This window comes from Crotalus tigris, unplaced genomic scaffold, assembly GCF_016545835.1.
Source record: "Crotalus tigris isolate CLP2741 ecotype Arizona unplaced genomic scaffold, ASM1654583v1 scf7180000018553.2237530, whole genome shotgun sequence".
Taxonomy (NCBI): domain Eukaryota; kingdom Metazoa; phylum Chordata; class Lepidosauria; order Squamata; family Viperidae; genus Crotalus; species Crotalus tigris.
The window spans coordinates 1,489,405-1,506,451 of NW_024097074.1; the positions used below are offsets into that span (position 1 = coordinate 1,489,405).

A 17,047-nucleotide genomic window follows, 5' to 3' on the forward strand; every position below is an offset into this window, starting at 1 on the left:
AGACGGTTTATTCGGTGGGGTCCTGGGTGCTCTCTGAGCTTGGTGGTTTTCTTGCAGACGTTTCATGACCCAACTAGGTAACACCATCAGTGCTGGAAGGGTGTGGGGTTTTGCTTTCATTTGAGAACCCCACTCCCTTGTAGCACTAATGATGTTATCTAGTTGGGTCATAAAACGTCTGCAAGAAAACCACCAAGCTCAGAGAGCACCAAGGACCCCACAGTCCTGCTCCTCCTCCTCCCTTTCTCCTTCTCCTCCACTCTGCAAACATCCCTCCCTTGTAACACTGATGATGTTACCTAGTTGGGTCATGAAATGTCTGCAAAAAAACAACCCAGATCAAAGATCAGCAAGGACCTCCACAGTCCTCCCCCTCCTTATTCTCCTCCTCCTCCTCCTCCTCCTCCTCCTCCTCCTCCTCCTCCTCCTCCTCCTCCTCCTCCTCCTCCTCCCTTTCTCCTTCTCCTCCACTCTGCAAACATCCCTCCCTTGTAACACTGATGATGTCACCTAGCTGGGTCATGAAACGTCTGCAAGAAAACCACCCAGCTCAGAGATCAGCAAGGACCCCGCAGTCCTCCTCCTCCCTCCCGCCCCCACCTCCTCCCCCTCCCTCCCTTCTCTTCTTCCTCCCCTTCTCCTTCTCCTCCACTCTGCAAAGATCCCTCCCTTGTAGGACTGATGATGTTACCTAGTTTGGTCATGAAATGTCTGCAAGAAAATCACCAAGCTCAGAGGGCACCAAGGACCCCACAGTCCTCCTCCTCCCTTCCCCACCTCCTCCCCCTCCCCACCTCCTCCTCTTCCTCCTCCTCCCCTTCTCCTTCTCCACTCTGCAAACATCCCTCCCTTATAGCACTGATGGTGTTACCTAGTTCGGTCATGAAACGTCTGAAAGAAAACTACCCAGCTCAGAGAGCACCAAGGACCCACAGTCCTCCTCTTCCTTCTCCCTCTCCTACTTCCCTTCCTCCTCCTCCCCCTCCTCCCCCTCCTCTTCTCCTCTCTGCAAATCCCCCTCCTTTGTAATACTGATGATGTTTCCTAGTTGGGTCATGAAACATCTGCAAGTAAAACACCACGTTCAGAGAGCACCAAGGACCCCACAGTCCTCTTCCTTCTCCTCCTCCTTCTCCTCCTTCTCCTCCTCCATTCTCCTCTTCCTCCCCTTCTCCTCCTCCATTCTGCAAAGGTCCCTCCCTTGCAGCACTCCAGTTGCTTCCTGAAAAAGCACTTTGGGGACAACCACGACCTGGATTGACCGAGAATCTCCACAGACATTTGTGCTAAAATTTAGGCTCGGAGGAATTCTTTCAGCGGCGCATTCCTCGGTGGCTACGTTACACCTAAAGGGCTGATCTTAGCGTCCACTTACTGAATCGATGAGCGTGTACGGATTTTCCACCTCAGAGTTCAAGGAGTACTGCGGCAGCTCCAACCGAACGGTGTAATTCAGGCCTTTTTCGAAGCATACGGGGCGTGGAAGGACGGCATACCTGGGTTAGCAACGGGACACCCCCATGAAGGGAAAATAATGTGGCATATCCCAAGTCATACATTAAAAAGCACTGGGTTTTCTTTGAGACTGTTGGTGAGATCAGGGGTCTCCAACGCCTGGTCTGTGGACCGGTATTGGGCCGCGGCATGCCAGCAACCGGTCCACACAAACAAGCCAAGCCCCATCCGCAGGATGCAGGCAGCACACAAAACTACGCACCCTCCGGTCCGCGGAAAAACCTCTTTCCACGGAACTGGCCCTTGGTGCCCAAAAGGTTGGGGGACCTCTGGGTTAAATAACACTGAGTTTTTTCTCTTTACTGTTCCTTTTGATGTGGTTCCGGCTAATGAAACCTTCCAAAGAACTTCCAGGCATTTATTTTCCTAAAAGTCTTTTAATGTTACAAAATGTCGGCACAGGCACAATGGAGGGATGCTAGGATCTAAGTTCTCTTCCTCTGAGCAGTTAAATTATCAGCATGTTTCCTCCCTAAATTAGCCCTCATATCTCACACTATCCAATTAGTGTGAAGGTCAAATGTTTTCTTCCTCTTTCTTTCCCCGGGCTTTACCCCCCAACGCCCCTTCTGCTCTTTATTAACCCCATATTTACCAGACAATTCTGCATATTGTCAAAAGCAAGAATATACAATATTTGCAGCGTTGACACCTTTGTTTTATGCCTCCATTTAGAATCCTTTGTTTATAGACTGTTCAAAGTTCAGGAGCCGCGGTGGCCCAGCGGTGAGAATGCAGTACAGCAGGCTAACTCTGCCCACTGCCAGCAGTTCGATCCTGACTGCTCAAGGTTGACTCAGCCTTCCATCCTTCCGAGATCGCTAAAATGAGGACCCAGATGGTTGGGGGGGGGCGATAGGCTGATTCTGTAAACTGCTTGGAGTGGGCTATACAGCACTGTGAAGCGGTATATATAGTCTAGGTCAGGGCTTTTCAACCTTTTCACCCATTGTACCACTTTTAGGATATGGCAACATCCGAGTATCACCGGTCGCCTAGCAAGGTGTCCAAAATTTGATGACCCCAAAAAAAAAAGGAAAAAAGTGATAAAGTACAGGTAGTCCTCGACTTACAACAGTTCGCTTAGTGACAGTTCGAAGTTACAATGGCACTGAAAAAAGGCCCCCCCAAGGCGCAGCCGAGCAAGACAGCGCCTGGTGGCGCTCTTCCTCCTGTCCGAGGCTTTTATTAATGTGAGCATTTCTGTTGAGGATTGGCAGCGGAGGTGGGGTGGGGGGTGTTTGGTTTTTATTCCCCCCCCCATCTGCTGGGTGGTTGCAGCAGGTTTTGATCACTTCACATGACCTGGGACACTGTGACCGTCATAAATATGAATCAGTTGCCAAGCGTCTGAATGTAAATCACAAGACCCTGGGGATGCTGCAACATTCCAATTGATCGGTGCTTCTTCTGGGCTCAGCAGAAGCACCAGGATCAGCGCTGAGCTCCAGCTGGAGCCTGGTGCTGATCCTGGCGCTTCCGCTGAGCCCTGACAGTCCCGAAGAAGCGCTGATCCTGGTGCTTCCGCTGAGCCGACAGCCCTGCAGCTCCAGCCGTCTCTTGCTCAGGCTTGTGCGGTGCTGCCACCGGTTCAGCTCATTCCCCTCCCCTGCTACTACTTTTCTAGGATGGTCGCGTACCACCTGCCAGGTGCCAATGTACCACAGGTGGTACCCGTACCACTGGTTGAAAAGCCGTGGTCTAAGTGCTATTGCTACGTTACAATGGCACTGAAAAAAGGGACTTACGTACAACTGGTCCTCACAAAAGCGATATAACATTTCCATGATCACAATTTGGGCATTTGGCACCAGCATGTATTTATAAAAGTTGCCAAATCCTGGAGTCCCATGATCACCCGTTGCAGCTCTTCCCAGCTATTTTCCAACCAGCCAAATCAACGGGGAGAAGAGGATTCCCTTAACAACGGCTTGATTCATCCATTCATGCAGTTAGGGTGCAAGTACTGCAGGCCACTTTAGCTGACTGTGTTCAGCAGGTCAGCGGTTCAAATCTCACCGGCTCAAGGTTGACTCTCAGCCTTCCATCCTTCCGGGGTAGATAAAATGAGGACCCAGATTGTTGGGGGCAATGTAAATATATATATATATATATATACACACACACACACACACACACACACACACACACACACATTGCTTACTGGTGTACACCGCTTAGAGAGCGCTTGCACTTAAAGCGGTATATAAGTCTCATAAATAAATAAATAAACAAACAAACAAACAAACAACGGCTGTTAATTCGCTTAACTTGGCAAAAAAAAAAAAAGATTATAAAATGGGGAGCGACGTTCTTAGCCACCGCTTTGCTGAACAACAGAAATTCTGATCTCCGTTGGGTTTGTAAATTTCAGGACTCATCTGTATTTCTCGTTGTTAAGACTCACCTGGAACCGGGAGATAAAGATACCTCTTGATCGTCATCGTCAGGAACAGTATTGCCACATCTACTACTAGGAGGAATTTGGCCCGGGCGATACACGCTGATGGTAGCTTTCTCCCACTGATCTGGTAACTAGGAAAAAAAGTGATCCCTGTTCATTTCAAAACTCAAAATACACAGCCTGGATATCCATCAGTGTTGTCTAAGGCGGGAATTCGGACTAAGTGAACAATACAGAATTTCTACGCAACCTTGCTTTGGAGCAAAGGAATTGAAGGCAGACACACATCATCAAATTGCCAGTCCTAGAAAAGCCAGTTTGATCTAGTGGTGAAGGCACAAGAAAGCAGGAGACTGTGAGTTCGAGTCCTGCCATAGCCGTGAAAGCCAGCTGGGGGACCTTGAGCCAATCACTAGGAGACTGTGAATTCTAGTCCCGCCTTAGCCATGAAAGCCAGCTGGGGGACCTTGGGCCAATCACCAGGGAACACTGAGTTCTAGTCCCGCCTTATCCTTCAAAGCCAGCTGGGTGACCTTGGGCCAATCACCAGAAGACACTGAGTTCTAGTCCCGCCTTAGCCATGAAAGCCAGTTCGGTGACTTTAAGCCAATCACCAGGAGACTGTGAGTTCTAGTTCCGCCTTATCCATCAAAGCCAACTGGATGACTTTGGGCCAATCACCAGCAGACTGTGAGTTCTATTCCCATCTTAGCCATGAAAGCCAGCTGGGGGACCCTTGGGCCAATCACCAGCAGACTCTGAGTTCTAATCCTGCCTTAGATACAAAAGCTGGCTGGTTGATCTCTCTCTCAGCCCAACAAACCTGACAGGGTTTGTTATTGTGGGGAAAAACAGGAGGAAGAAGAAGGTGTGTTGGCTATGTTCGCCCCCTTGAGTTATTCATAAAAATAACAAAGGCGGGATAATAATTAAATTAATTAATTAACAATTAAACAAAGAAGTAAACAGAAAATAGACCGTCAGACCACCAAGTGCACAGATGTTTTAATTCGGCAGGTTTTAAACGTCTTCCAAAACATCAGCGTTCCTCATTCCGAGGCCGCGCGATTCCCTCAGCAGCCATTTACCTGAGGCTCATATCGAATGAGAACATCGTATTCCATCGAAAACGGGATATTGTCTATGTAGAATTCTAAATAGGCTCCTTCAGGCACTCTCACAAACCCTATTCCAGTCCAGGAAGGTACGCGATCTTGAGAATAGAGGCGCTCAACCAAACTCACGCCCTACAAAAGAGAAGCAAATTATTAGCAACCAGAGTTGTGTACGTCCAGAGAAGGAAGGACTCACAAGTTGCTTCAATGGACGATGGGTGGTGAAGGGAGTGGAATTGGCTGAGAGGGTGGAACTGACTTCTCTGATTAAAAAGGAGAGATTTTTTTTGGTCTAACTTTCTTTCTCCTTTATTTGTTGGACGGTGGGCTAGAAATGGAAGGAAATGAATATTTAATTTGGGGATTTGACAGCTGGTTATGGCAAAGGGGGGATTAAAATAAAATAAAATAAAATAATAAAATAAAATAATAAAATAAAATAAAAAATAAAATAACAAAATAAAATAAACTAATAAAATAAAATAAACTAATAAAATAAACTAATAAAATAAAAAATAAATAATAAAATAAAAAACAAAATAAAAAATAAAAAACAAAATAAAATAATAAAATAAAGAAAAAATATAGAAAAAATAAAATAAATAAAATAAATAAAAAATAAAAGAAATAAAACAAAATAAACTAATAAAATAAAATAAAAAAAAAAATAAAAGAAATAAAATAAAATAATAAAGAAAAAATAAAGAAAAATAAAATAAAAAATAATAAAATAAAATAATAAAATAAAGAACACAAAACAAAATAATAATAAATAAAAAATAAATAAAAGAAAAGAAAACAAAATAATAAAATAAATATTGGGTATTATTGTTGATTTTAGAATAAGAGGTTAATGCATTTTATATCAGTATCTATGCCAAAGAAAGTTGGAACTTATTCTTTTCCCCTCTTTTACATTCTGCTTCCCTAATTTTGCTTTTTCTTTCATCTCTGTTTTCCCTAGCTGCCTTTCCTTTTGTTTTTGTTTTTTAAAATATTTTATCCTTAAGATGAGACTTAATCATATTTTTTTTTAAAAAAAGCACAGAAGCAAATTATATTCTTCTACTTTAAGAAAATGCACATACGTGCCATGGAAAATGTTGATTAAAAAATACTATGAGGACAGTATTCCCTCAGTTTTCTCCAGATGTTTTGGGACTTTTAATCCCAGATGTCACATTCATACTCTTACTGATGTTTACAAAAGATGACTAGGAGTGTGTATATAGATTGTTTCTCTTAGTTGAGAAACGGTCTTTGTATGTTTTTCTACAGTTAAACAAACTTTTTATTGACAGTTGAGTGTTCAATCCTAGGTAGCAGCAGATGTTTCTCTCCCAGGGTGGACAGAAAAAACGTCTGCTGTGAACTCCATGTAGGCGTCAGGAAAGGCATCCAGTCAGTAAACTCTCAGCTACACCCAGTTGCTCTGACTCTACCCTGAATCAGGGACTACAAGTTGTAAAAAAAAGGGGGGGGGGTGGAAGACAAACTATTTCTGATCAGATTTGAAATGAAACAATATTGCACCTATAACTTTACTGTAAAGTGGACCAAAGTGTCAAAAGTGCTACTAAATCGCCATTCTAATCAGAAATAAAAAAATAAAAGAAACCAGATGTTCCCTGATCGATGAAAGGCACACATCCATGTACATATAAGTGTGTGTGTGTGTGTGTGTGTGTGTGTGTGTGTGTGTGTGTGTGTGTGTGTACGTTTTGAGGAGCGGGCTAAAAGGACTCATCGAAGTCCTTTTTTTGATTGCTTAGCTAAAGTTGAGACTCACAGGGCCAAAGCTGGCGTCCTCCGCTTCATAGACATAATGATCTAAAGATATGAAAAAATATCCGGGTTCCACTTCCTGGCACTGGCGGCCAATCAGATGCGGCCTGCACTGGCATTGGCCAGTTTCACTTGAGCAGCTGAAAAACAAAATGGGTTTCTATTGGACGTCTGCGAGACATTTCATATACCTCTTTCCTCTACATATCGATAGATAGATAGATAGATAGATAGATAGATAGATAGATAGATAGATAGATAGATAGATAGATAGATAGACAGACAGACAGACAGATAGATAGATATAGATAAATTCAAGATATCTAAGAGTAGTGACAGCCACAAGTATAACCCAATCCTAGATATTTCTGCATAATTATAGAAAAGTTTGCAACAAGTTTCACTCATCTATCGATCAACCCAAATGAGTTTCAATTGGACATCATCTTCAGGACATTTTATATGCCTCTTTCCTCTGCACACCAATAAACAAACAAACAAACAAACAAACAAATAAATTCAAGATATCTAAGAGCAGAGACAGCCACCCGTGTCTATAACCCAATCATAGATATTTCTGCGTAATTAAAGAAAAAATTTGCAACGAGTTTCACTCATCTACCAATCAAAACCAAAATGAGTTTCTATCGGACATCTTCGGGACATTTTATATGCCTCTTTCCACTGTACACCCACATACACACACCCACACACACACACCCACCCACCCACCCACACACACACACAAAAGAAATTCAAGACATCCTAAGACTGACAAGCACAAGAGTCTATGACTCAAACCTACGGATATTTCTGCATAAATAAAAGAAAAATTTGAAACAGGTTTCAGTGATCTGTCGATCAACACAGCCACGCAACCATCGTGAATTGTGCATTTTAGCTATTGCCTCCTAGGCAGATATCCCAATACAGATGCTTAGATGCTGATCAGATAAGTGACTTGCAAGCCATCCAATTCAAAACTCGGGAATAATAATAATAATAATAACAACAACAACAACAAGCCTTAAGGACAAATGCATACAAAGTCAAAATTGAGAAGACAGCAAAAGACAGTAAGTGCCGCCTATGCAAAGAAGCTGAAGAAACAGTGGACCACTTGGTAAGCTGTTGCAAGAAGATTGCACAGACTGATTACAAGCAGCGGCATGACAAAGTAGCAACAATGGTGCATTGGAAGATCTGCAAAAAATATCATTTGCCTGTAAGCAAAAACTGGTGGGATCATAAAATAGAGAAAGTCATAGAAAATGATAAAATTAAACTGCTCTGGGACTTCAGAATTCAAACAGACAAGCACCTGCAACATAACACCCCAGACTTAACAATTGTCGATAAGAAAGACAAAAAGTCTGGATAGTGGACGTGGCAGTGCCTGGAGACAGCAGAATAGATGAGAAAGAACTGGAGAAGATAACAAAATACAAAGACCTACAAATAGAAATAGAAAGACTGTGGCAAAAGCAAGCAAGGTAGTACCAATAGTAATAGGCTCCTTAGGTGCAATCCCAAAACAACTGGAGCACCACTTGAACACCATTGGCATTGACAAATTCGCTATTAGTCAATTGCAAAAGGCAGCCTTAACTAGGAACTGCTTCCATCCTGCGACGATATCTATAATACCATCAAACATCCACATCTGCCTATCCCAGGTCCTGGGTAAGGACTCGATAGGTAGACAAAATGCCAAATCCAGTCTGAACGTCTGGCTGACTGTGCGATGATCAATAAATAATAATAATAAATAATATCCATGGAAGCAGGGAGAAACAGTCTCCTTTCTTATGGCATTATTACAATCCCAGATAGATTTCGTCAAACTTCAGATGTTTCCTTTACTGGGCACCCTAATTCCACCCTTTCTTTATGGTTCCCAGGTTGTTTTCCTTCCTTCAAAACCACAACTTAGCTTTTGGGTGCAGCTGTGTGCTCAGATGCTATGCGGTGGCCCTACGGTTTATAGGGGGAAGGATTTTTTTTGTTAAGAACATTCATCTCTTCAGACAATGGTTGCCTAACAGACAAACTAAGGCTGTTAAAAACAGGGATCTGGACGGCTGACGGTTTTAATCTGAAACGTCCGGATGAGTGAGATCATTTTCTTGGGAGAGGAAACAGGAACTCTTGTTGGGTCAAATTCTCTTTGTGAATGACACCCATTTGCAGATGGTTTTGCAATCAAGACATCAGGATGTCCAAAGGTTAGCCAGCTCCCTGGTCCCACTGCGCAATTTTAACAGGACTGTTGAGAGTAGCTACTGCCTGTGTGAGAATCAACTTAGGGAAAAAAAAGATCAGAATAAAAATAAGAGCTGGGTCAAGGTTGATTTCCTCAGAGTGCTGAGACATAAGTCTAAAATGCAGCAAAGAGTTTTGCTGAAGTAATCGGATTATGGAATAGCCATAACAAATTGCCCGGAGTTGCGAGGAACTGAGCGGCATATAAATTTCATACACTATTATTGTCATGGTTCGTCGCGCAGGCAGCCAGATGTTCAGACTGGGATTTGACATTTTTATCCACCTATCGAGTCTTTCACAAAAACCTGGGATGGTCATTTGTTGTTTGATGGTGCTTAGAGATTTGTGTGAGCTGTTTTGAGTCAAGCTGCCTGTTGCAATTGACCGATGGTGAATTTGTCAATGCCGGTGGTTCCAACGGCGCTGAAAAAAGTGATTTATGACCGTTTTTCAGACTTACAACAGTTGCAGCATCCCCATGATCACGTGATCAAAATTTTGGATGCTTGGCAACTGACTCATATTTATGACGGATAAATGTCCCGGAGTCATGTGATCCCCTTTTGTGTCCTTCTTTTTTTTTTTTTTAATTGAAATTTTTCAAAAATTTTACAAATAAACATCCCCCCGCTCCCAAACCACCCCACCCTCCCCCCCCCCCGACTTCCCAGAACTGAATATAGGATTATTTAACAAATTTTAAAAAATAACGTTTACAATTTATAAGATAATTAATAAAAATAATAACGGTCATAATAATAATATATATAATAATATATATAATAATAATATGAATAATATAAGCTTTAAAATGAATAATATATACTAAAAAAGAAAGAAAAAAAAAGAAAAAAAGGGAAAAGAAAAGAGAGAAAGAAAAAAGAAAAAAGTAGACGAAAAATAGAACATATATATATAATATATATATATATAAGTAATAATACGTAAAGAAAAAAAAAGAAGAAAGAAAGAAGGAAAAAACAATCATTACAAGTTATAAAAAAGCTAAATGGTATTTTTCCATATCCAAATTATATTGTATGAAATTTATCCATTTTTCCCATACTGCAAAAAATTTCTCTTGAGATTGCTCCTTTAAAAAAGCCGAAATCTTTGCCATTTCTGCCAGATACGAAACTTTGTGAAACCACTCTTGCAAAATAGGCAAGGATTCCTTCTTCCAATATTGCCCTATTAACAGCCTAGCGGCTGTAATCAAATTTAACATCAATATAACCTCCTTAGCATCACAATCAGTAACAATACCTAGTAAAAATAATTGCGGAGTAAATTTTACCCTCCGTTTAAAAATTCTTTGGATATTCCACCATATCTTAATCCAAAAAGCTTTTATATGCTTACACGTCCACCAAGTATGATAATAAGTAGCATCCAAATGTCCACATCTCCAGCATTTCGGCTGCAGATTAGGGTACATAATAGACATTTTCTTTGGATCAAGGTGCCATCTATAAAACATCTTATAAAAATTCTCTCTTAAATTTTGCGCTTGTGTGAATTTAACATTTCTTATCCAAATAAGTTCCCAGGTATCCATTGAAATCGTTTCACCAATATTCTGTGCCCATTTAATCATACAATCTTTAACTAATTCAGGTTCTGAGTCCAATTCCACTAAAACCCCATAAACTCTCTTAATGTGGGTTGGCCTTTGATCTCTTACTTGTTTTAAAAGAGCTTCATCTTCTCTAAGCCAGCCCATTTTACAATCCATCTTCCATCTATCCACTATTTGTCTGTATTGGAACCATGAATAAGTTAAATTTTCATGCGTTAATTCTTCCAAAGATTTTAACTGCCAATCTTGGCCATCCCATCTAAGTAACTGTGCATAAGAGACCATATCCATATTAACCCCTTTCCTTATGCCTTCTATGGCATGCCGAGGTATAGCCCATAATGGTATTTTGAAGTCACTTTTATAATACTTTCTCCACACTCTAAGCAAAGAAATTCTTATAATATGAGACTTAAAAACCCAATCCACTTTTTTATTAAATATTAAATAGGCATGCCATCCAAAAAGTAAGTCCCAACCTTCCAAATGAAGTATTTCTATATTTGTTAAATTCACCCAGTCGCTCCCTTTTGTGTCCTTCTGACAAGCAAAGTCAATGGGAAAATCAGATTTGTTGAAAATTAAATTCGTTACTAATTTAATAACTGCCGTGATTCACTTAACAACTGTGGCCAAAATATGTCATAAAAAGGGGCAAAATTCACTTAACAAGTGTCTCACTTAGTCACAGAAATGTTCGGTTCAGTTGTGGTCATAGGTCAAGGGCTACCTATACTTTATTAAGTACAAACAAATAGCTGGGCCTATTAGGAAAAGGATTAGAACAGGTTATACCAGGGGTAGGCAACCTTGGCTCTTTTACGACTCGTGGACTTCAACTCCCAGAATTCCTGAGCCAGCATGGCTCAGCTTGGAAACCTCTCCCTTTCCCCTCAGCGTGGCTGGCTCAGGAATTCTGGGAGCTGAAGTCCACGAGTCATAAAGGAGCCAAGATTGCCTACCCCTGGGCTATATCTAAAATACTACAAGGAAAGACTGCTACTGCTTTCTGATTTTCCCCCAGTTGGCAATCCTTTGAAGCAAAATCCAGCGAGATAAAAAACTTTGTCCACTCGAGCAAAAAAGCTAATAGCCGTGCTGGCAAAGGAGACGGAAATTAAAATTCAAATGTATTTAGGAGGGAAGAGTGACTGGATCAAGAGGAAAGGTCAGGAAAGTCAAGGTTGGATGGAGTTGAAATCCTCAAAAAGAAAGAGGTGAAAAGTTTAAATAATAAAAGACAAGGAACGATATGGACGTAACAGAGCAGAGATCATGAACAAGGTCTGGAGAAGTACAGAGACTGTGTTGATATCCGCCAGATTTACTTAAGAATTTTTTTCGTGCCTTTAATTTAGAAGTTTTCAACATTTATCAACCCGAGAATAGAATATTCTAGAAAACTCTAGAACAGGGGTCACCAATCTGTGGTCCGTGGCCCACTACCAGGCCGTGGACTGTTGGCCACTGGGCCGCGTGAGTAGCTGGCACCCCCCCACACACACTCGTGCTAGCGCCGCATGAGCGCTAGCAATGTTGTGAGCGTCAGCTGGGTGCTAGCGTTGCCACAAGCGTACCCCCCCACTCGAGCTAGTGTCGTGGTGTCTTGCGGGCACTAACAATGCCATAAGCGCTGTGGGGGCGCTAGCGTTGCCACGAGTGCATCCCCCCCACTCGCATTAGCGTTACGGCATCATGCCGGCGCTATCGTCGCTGCAAGTGCAACATCCCCATTCTTGTTAGCGTTGCGGCACTGCACGGGCACTAGCGTCACCTGAGTATCGCACGGGTGCTCGTGGCCGTTTGTGGCGAGGGCGCAATCAAGGCCCTGTTCATGTGCACGTGGCCCATTCACTCGTGTGTGCATCCACACACACATCCCGCCCCGGGCCGCCAACGCAGAAAGGTTAGGGACCCCTGTTCTAGAAGGTGGTTCTCTCCTGAACCATACCCACTTAGGAAGATGCATTTAGAAAGTTTATAGGTACGACAGTAGGAATTTAACTTACTTATTGTTGAGTGAACCACCTTGGTCACAATCACAGGGGCGACACCCATCCATATCATTGCTCAGTCCCCAGTTTTCAGGCTGCAAGGGAAGATTTGGGACGTTACAGATACAAGAACATGCACAGAGTCACAGGCCGGACAAAGGACCAACTTGGCCAGGACGAATCTGGACTACAGGTAGTACTTGACTTACAACAGTTTGTTTAGTGACCACTTGAAGTTACACTGGCATTGAAAAAAATGACTGATAGGCATTTTTCAAAGTAGCATCCCCACAGTCATGCGATTTACAAATAAATGCTTGACAACTGACTCACATTTATGACAATGGCAGTGTCCCGGAGTTATGTCATCCCCTTTTGCGACCTTCCGACAGGCAGTCAACAGGATAAACAAGCAGGTTACTAATTTAACCACTGCAGTGATTTGCAAGAAAAGTTGTAAAATGGGGCAAAACTCACTTCACAAATTTCTCACTTAACAACATAAATTATGGGCTCAGCTGTGGTCGTTGAGGACTACCTGTAGTAAGATTGCTTTTCTGATTCTCATGACAATACATCCCTTTCTTCTACAACTGCTATCCTTCCGTGGTTTGATCCATACATGTAGTCCTCACTCAACAACGATTATTGGGACCAGAATTTGCATCGCTAGGCGACATGGTTGTAAAGCACACGGTCATGTGACCCAACTGCTTAGCAACAGCACTTCCAGCACTTCCGGTTGCTGCCATAAAGCGAAGTGTGTGGTCGCCATTTGCAATTTCCTGCTGCTTCTGACAAGCAGGGTCAACGGGGGAATCAGGATTTGCTCAATGACCGCGTGACGATGATAACAACAACAACAACAATAATAATAATGTTGGAAGGGACCTTGGAGGTCATCTAGTCCAACCCCCTGCTCAGGCAGGAAACCCTATGGCTGTCCAGTCTCTTCTTAAAAACTTCCAGTGTTGTAGCATTCACCCCTTCTGGAGGCAGGTTGTTCCACTGGTTAATTGTTCTGTCAGGAAATTTCTCCTTAGTTCTAAGGTTGCTTCTTTCTTTGGTTAGTTTCCATCCGTTGCTTCTTGCCTGCTTTCAGGCACTTTGGAGAATAGCTTGACTCCCTCTTCTTTGTGGCAGTCCCTGAGATACTGGAAGACTGCTACCATGTCCCTCATCATCCTTCTCTTCATTAAACTAGACATACCCAATTCCAGCAACCGTTCTGTATATGTTTTAGCCTCCAGTCCCCTGATCATCTTTGTTGCTATTCTCTGCACTCTTTCTAGAGTCTCAACATCTTTTTTACATTACGGCGACCAAAACTGGATGCCGTATTCCAAGTGTGGCCTTACCGAGGCCTTGTAAAGTGGTATTAACACTTCACGTAATCTTGATTCTATCCTTTTGTTAATGCAGCCCAGCACTGTGTTGGCCTTTTTGGCAGCTGCAGCACATGGCTGGCTCCTGTTTAAGGGATCGTCCACTAGGACTCCGAGATCCCTCTCACAGTTACTACTGTTGAGCCAAGTACTCCCTATACTATACCCGTACATTTGGTTTTTCTTGCCTAAATGTAGAATCTTACTGCACTGATTTGCTTAACAACTGTGGTAATAAAAGACTGTCACACTGGGCGCCACTCAGAACAACCACCTTGCTTAGCAACAGAAATTCAGGCCTCTGTTGCAGTTGTAAGCTGAGGACTCCCTATCTACGTTAACCTCTGTGGCATGCCATTGAGATTAATTACAGGTAGTCCTCGACTTACGGCTGCAGTTTAGCCCAACATTTCTGCCGCTAAGCGAGACATTTATTAAAGTGAGTTTTGTCCCATTTTATGACCTTTCTTGTCACAGTTGTTATGTGAATCCCTGCAGTTGTTAAATTAGTAACACGGTTGTTAAGTGAATCCGGCTTCCCCTTGTCAAAAGGTTTCAAAAGGGGATCAGGTGACCCCGGGACACTGCGACCGTCGTAAATATGAGTCAGTTGCCCAGCGTCCGAATTTTGATCACGTGACCGTGGGGATGCTGCGAAAGTCATGTGAAAAACAGTCAGATATCACTTTTCTCGGTACCGTTGTAACTTGGAACGGTCACTAAATGAGCCAAAGACTACCTGTAAATTGGATCTTTGAAATACAATTACTCCAAAAGGTTTCTGCCTTTTCCTTCTTTCAATCTATATATTATTTTATAAGCTGGAGAACGTACCAGACATTGATCGCACTGCCTTCCGGTAACCAGACGTTTACAGTAGCAGTTTCCTGTCTCGGAGTCACAAGGATTCCCTCCGGGATGCGTGCCCAATGGATTGCAAGCACAAGCTATATTAGGAAGAGCGAGTAAATAAATCAGGAATTAGCGTGTTTTGATTAATGTCGGGTGTACAAGACTTGCCACAAATATTTATCTCAATACCGTCACTCATTTTTCTCCAGAGGCTTAATGACAAATTGTTTCCTCTCTTTCCCTTTGCGGTTTCCGTTTTATGAGTTGGGCTTATGTTTGCTTAGGTGTATTTAACTGTAGGCCAAGATAATGAACAAGAGGACCAAAATTACAATCAGGAGTAATGTGCCGTCAATGCAATCTAGACAAGATGAAAGAAAAGCATCAAATACAGAAGTGTATCCAAAGTTTGAGCAAACTGTTATTGGTCTGACACTTTGGAATAAAAAAGTGCGTATAGTCCAGGCCATGGTTTTCCCAGTTGCAATGGATGGCTGTGAAAGTTGGACCATAAGAAAGGCTGAGCACCAAAGAATGGAGGCCTTTGAACTATTGTGCTGGAGAAGACTCCTGCGAGTCCCCTGGACTGCAAGGCGATCAAACCGGTCAGTCCTAGAGGAGATCAACCCCGACTGCTCTTTAGAAGGCCAGATCCTGAAGTTGAAACTCAAGTACTTTGGCCACCTAACGAGAAGGAAGGACTCACTGGAGAAGGGCCTAATGCTGGGCAAGATTGAGGGCAATAGGAGATGGGGACAACAGAGAATGAGGTGGCTGGATGGAGTCACTGAAGCAGCAGGCGTGAGCTTAAATGGACTCCAGAAGTTGGTAGAGGACAGGAAGGCCTGGAGGAACGTTGTCCATGGGATCGCGATGGGTTGGACATGACTTTGTAACTAACAACAACAACTCTGGAATATACAACTCAATAATACACTGGGAAGCTCATCACAGTTAAATACAGGCATCTGCACAGGCGTCAGGAAGGGCATCCATTTAGTAAATTCTCAGCTCCATCTAGTCTCCGGAACTCTACCCCAAATTAAGAGATTACAGGGTCATAAAAAGGAATATTTTCAGAGTATTTCCACAAGGAATAGAATTCAAGGGAACTACTGCTTCAGAAAGAAATTGAACAATTCCACTCTAAAATGTTGTGTACGCAAGGGTGTCCCGTAGGTGCGAAATTTGATAAATGAATAAAATAGGCACAACTTCAACTTAGACTCACACTGACAGCCGAGAGGGTCGTCTATGCTTAATCCATAAAATCCTTCTTTGCAGGTGTCACAACGTTCCCCTTCCACAAAGAATTTGCAGCGACACTGTCCTGCGATGAGGCCAGCTGAGTAGTCGGTGTAACGATCACAAATTCCGCCATTTTGAGACCCGACGGGGTCGCAGTTACACGCTAAATGAAGAAATACATTTTCTAATTGCATCGACACCACCATACAAAAACATACAGGTAGTTCCTCAACTTACGACCACAACGGAGTCCAAAATTAAGGAATGGATATTAGCACAGAGTATTAAAATCATCTTTTATAACTTAGTGTTCTCCCTTTCTTTTAATCTATACATCTCATTAACTCAGAATGACAAATAGGATTTCCTTATTTCATTCACTGCAAATAGTTCTCCACAACTGTGCCCCAAATTTCCATTGTGTAGCAAGGCAGCTGTGTTAAGTGAGTTTTGCCCCATTTTATGACTTTTCTTGCCACGGTTAAGCGCATCGCTGCGGTTGTTAAGTGAATCATGCCATCGTTAAGTAAATCTGGCATCCGCTATTGACTTTGCTTGTGGGAATCCGGCTGGGAAGGCCGCAAAAGGGGATCACATGACCCTGGGACAATGCAACGGTCATAAATGCGAGCCGGTTGCCAGGCAGCCAAATTTTGATCACATGACCGCAGGAAGGCTGCAACGGTCGTAAGTGTGAGAACCGCTCGTAAGTCGCTTTTTTCGGTGCCGCTGTAACTTTGAGCGGTCACTAAACAAACTGTTGTAAGTCAAGGACTAGTTGCACAATCGAACAAATCATTGTGTGCATTACTCAGCGATTGTGAATCTCCTACAGAATTTTGGGGGAGCAGCACATATGGAGAAAAAACATACTCCATTTCTAAATGATGGAATAATTCTATAAA

General features: G+C 42.6%; 1 protein-coding gene across 1 annotated transcript in view; it reads right to left on the reverse strand.

The window, feature by feature from the left end:
* LAMB1 (laminin subunit beta 1) overlaps window positions 1–17,047 on the reverse strand; it is a 78,541-nt gene that overhangs the window by 37,758 nt on the left and 23,736 nt on the right. Inside the window, exons 10-16 of the mRNA XM_039354490.1 lie at window positions 16,126–16,305; window positions 14,877–14,989; window positions 12,673–12,752; window positions 6,824–6,959; window positions 5,008–5,166; window positions 3,923–4,050; window positions 1,376–1,496 (exon numbers count right to left, since the gene is read on the reverse strand). Of these exons, the coding sequence (XP_039210424.1) occupies window positions 1,376–1,496; window positions 3,923–4,050; window positions 5,008–5,166; window positions 6,824–6,959; window positions 12,673–12,752; window positions 14,877–14,989; window positions 16,126–16,305 (917 nt within the window). The remainder of the gene's footprint in view (window positions 1–1,375; window positions 1,497–3,922; window positions 4,051–5,007; window positions 5,167–6,823; window positions 6,960–12,672; window positions 12,753–14,876; window positions 14,990–16,125; window positions 16,306–17,047) is intronic.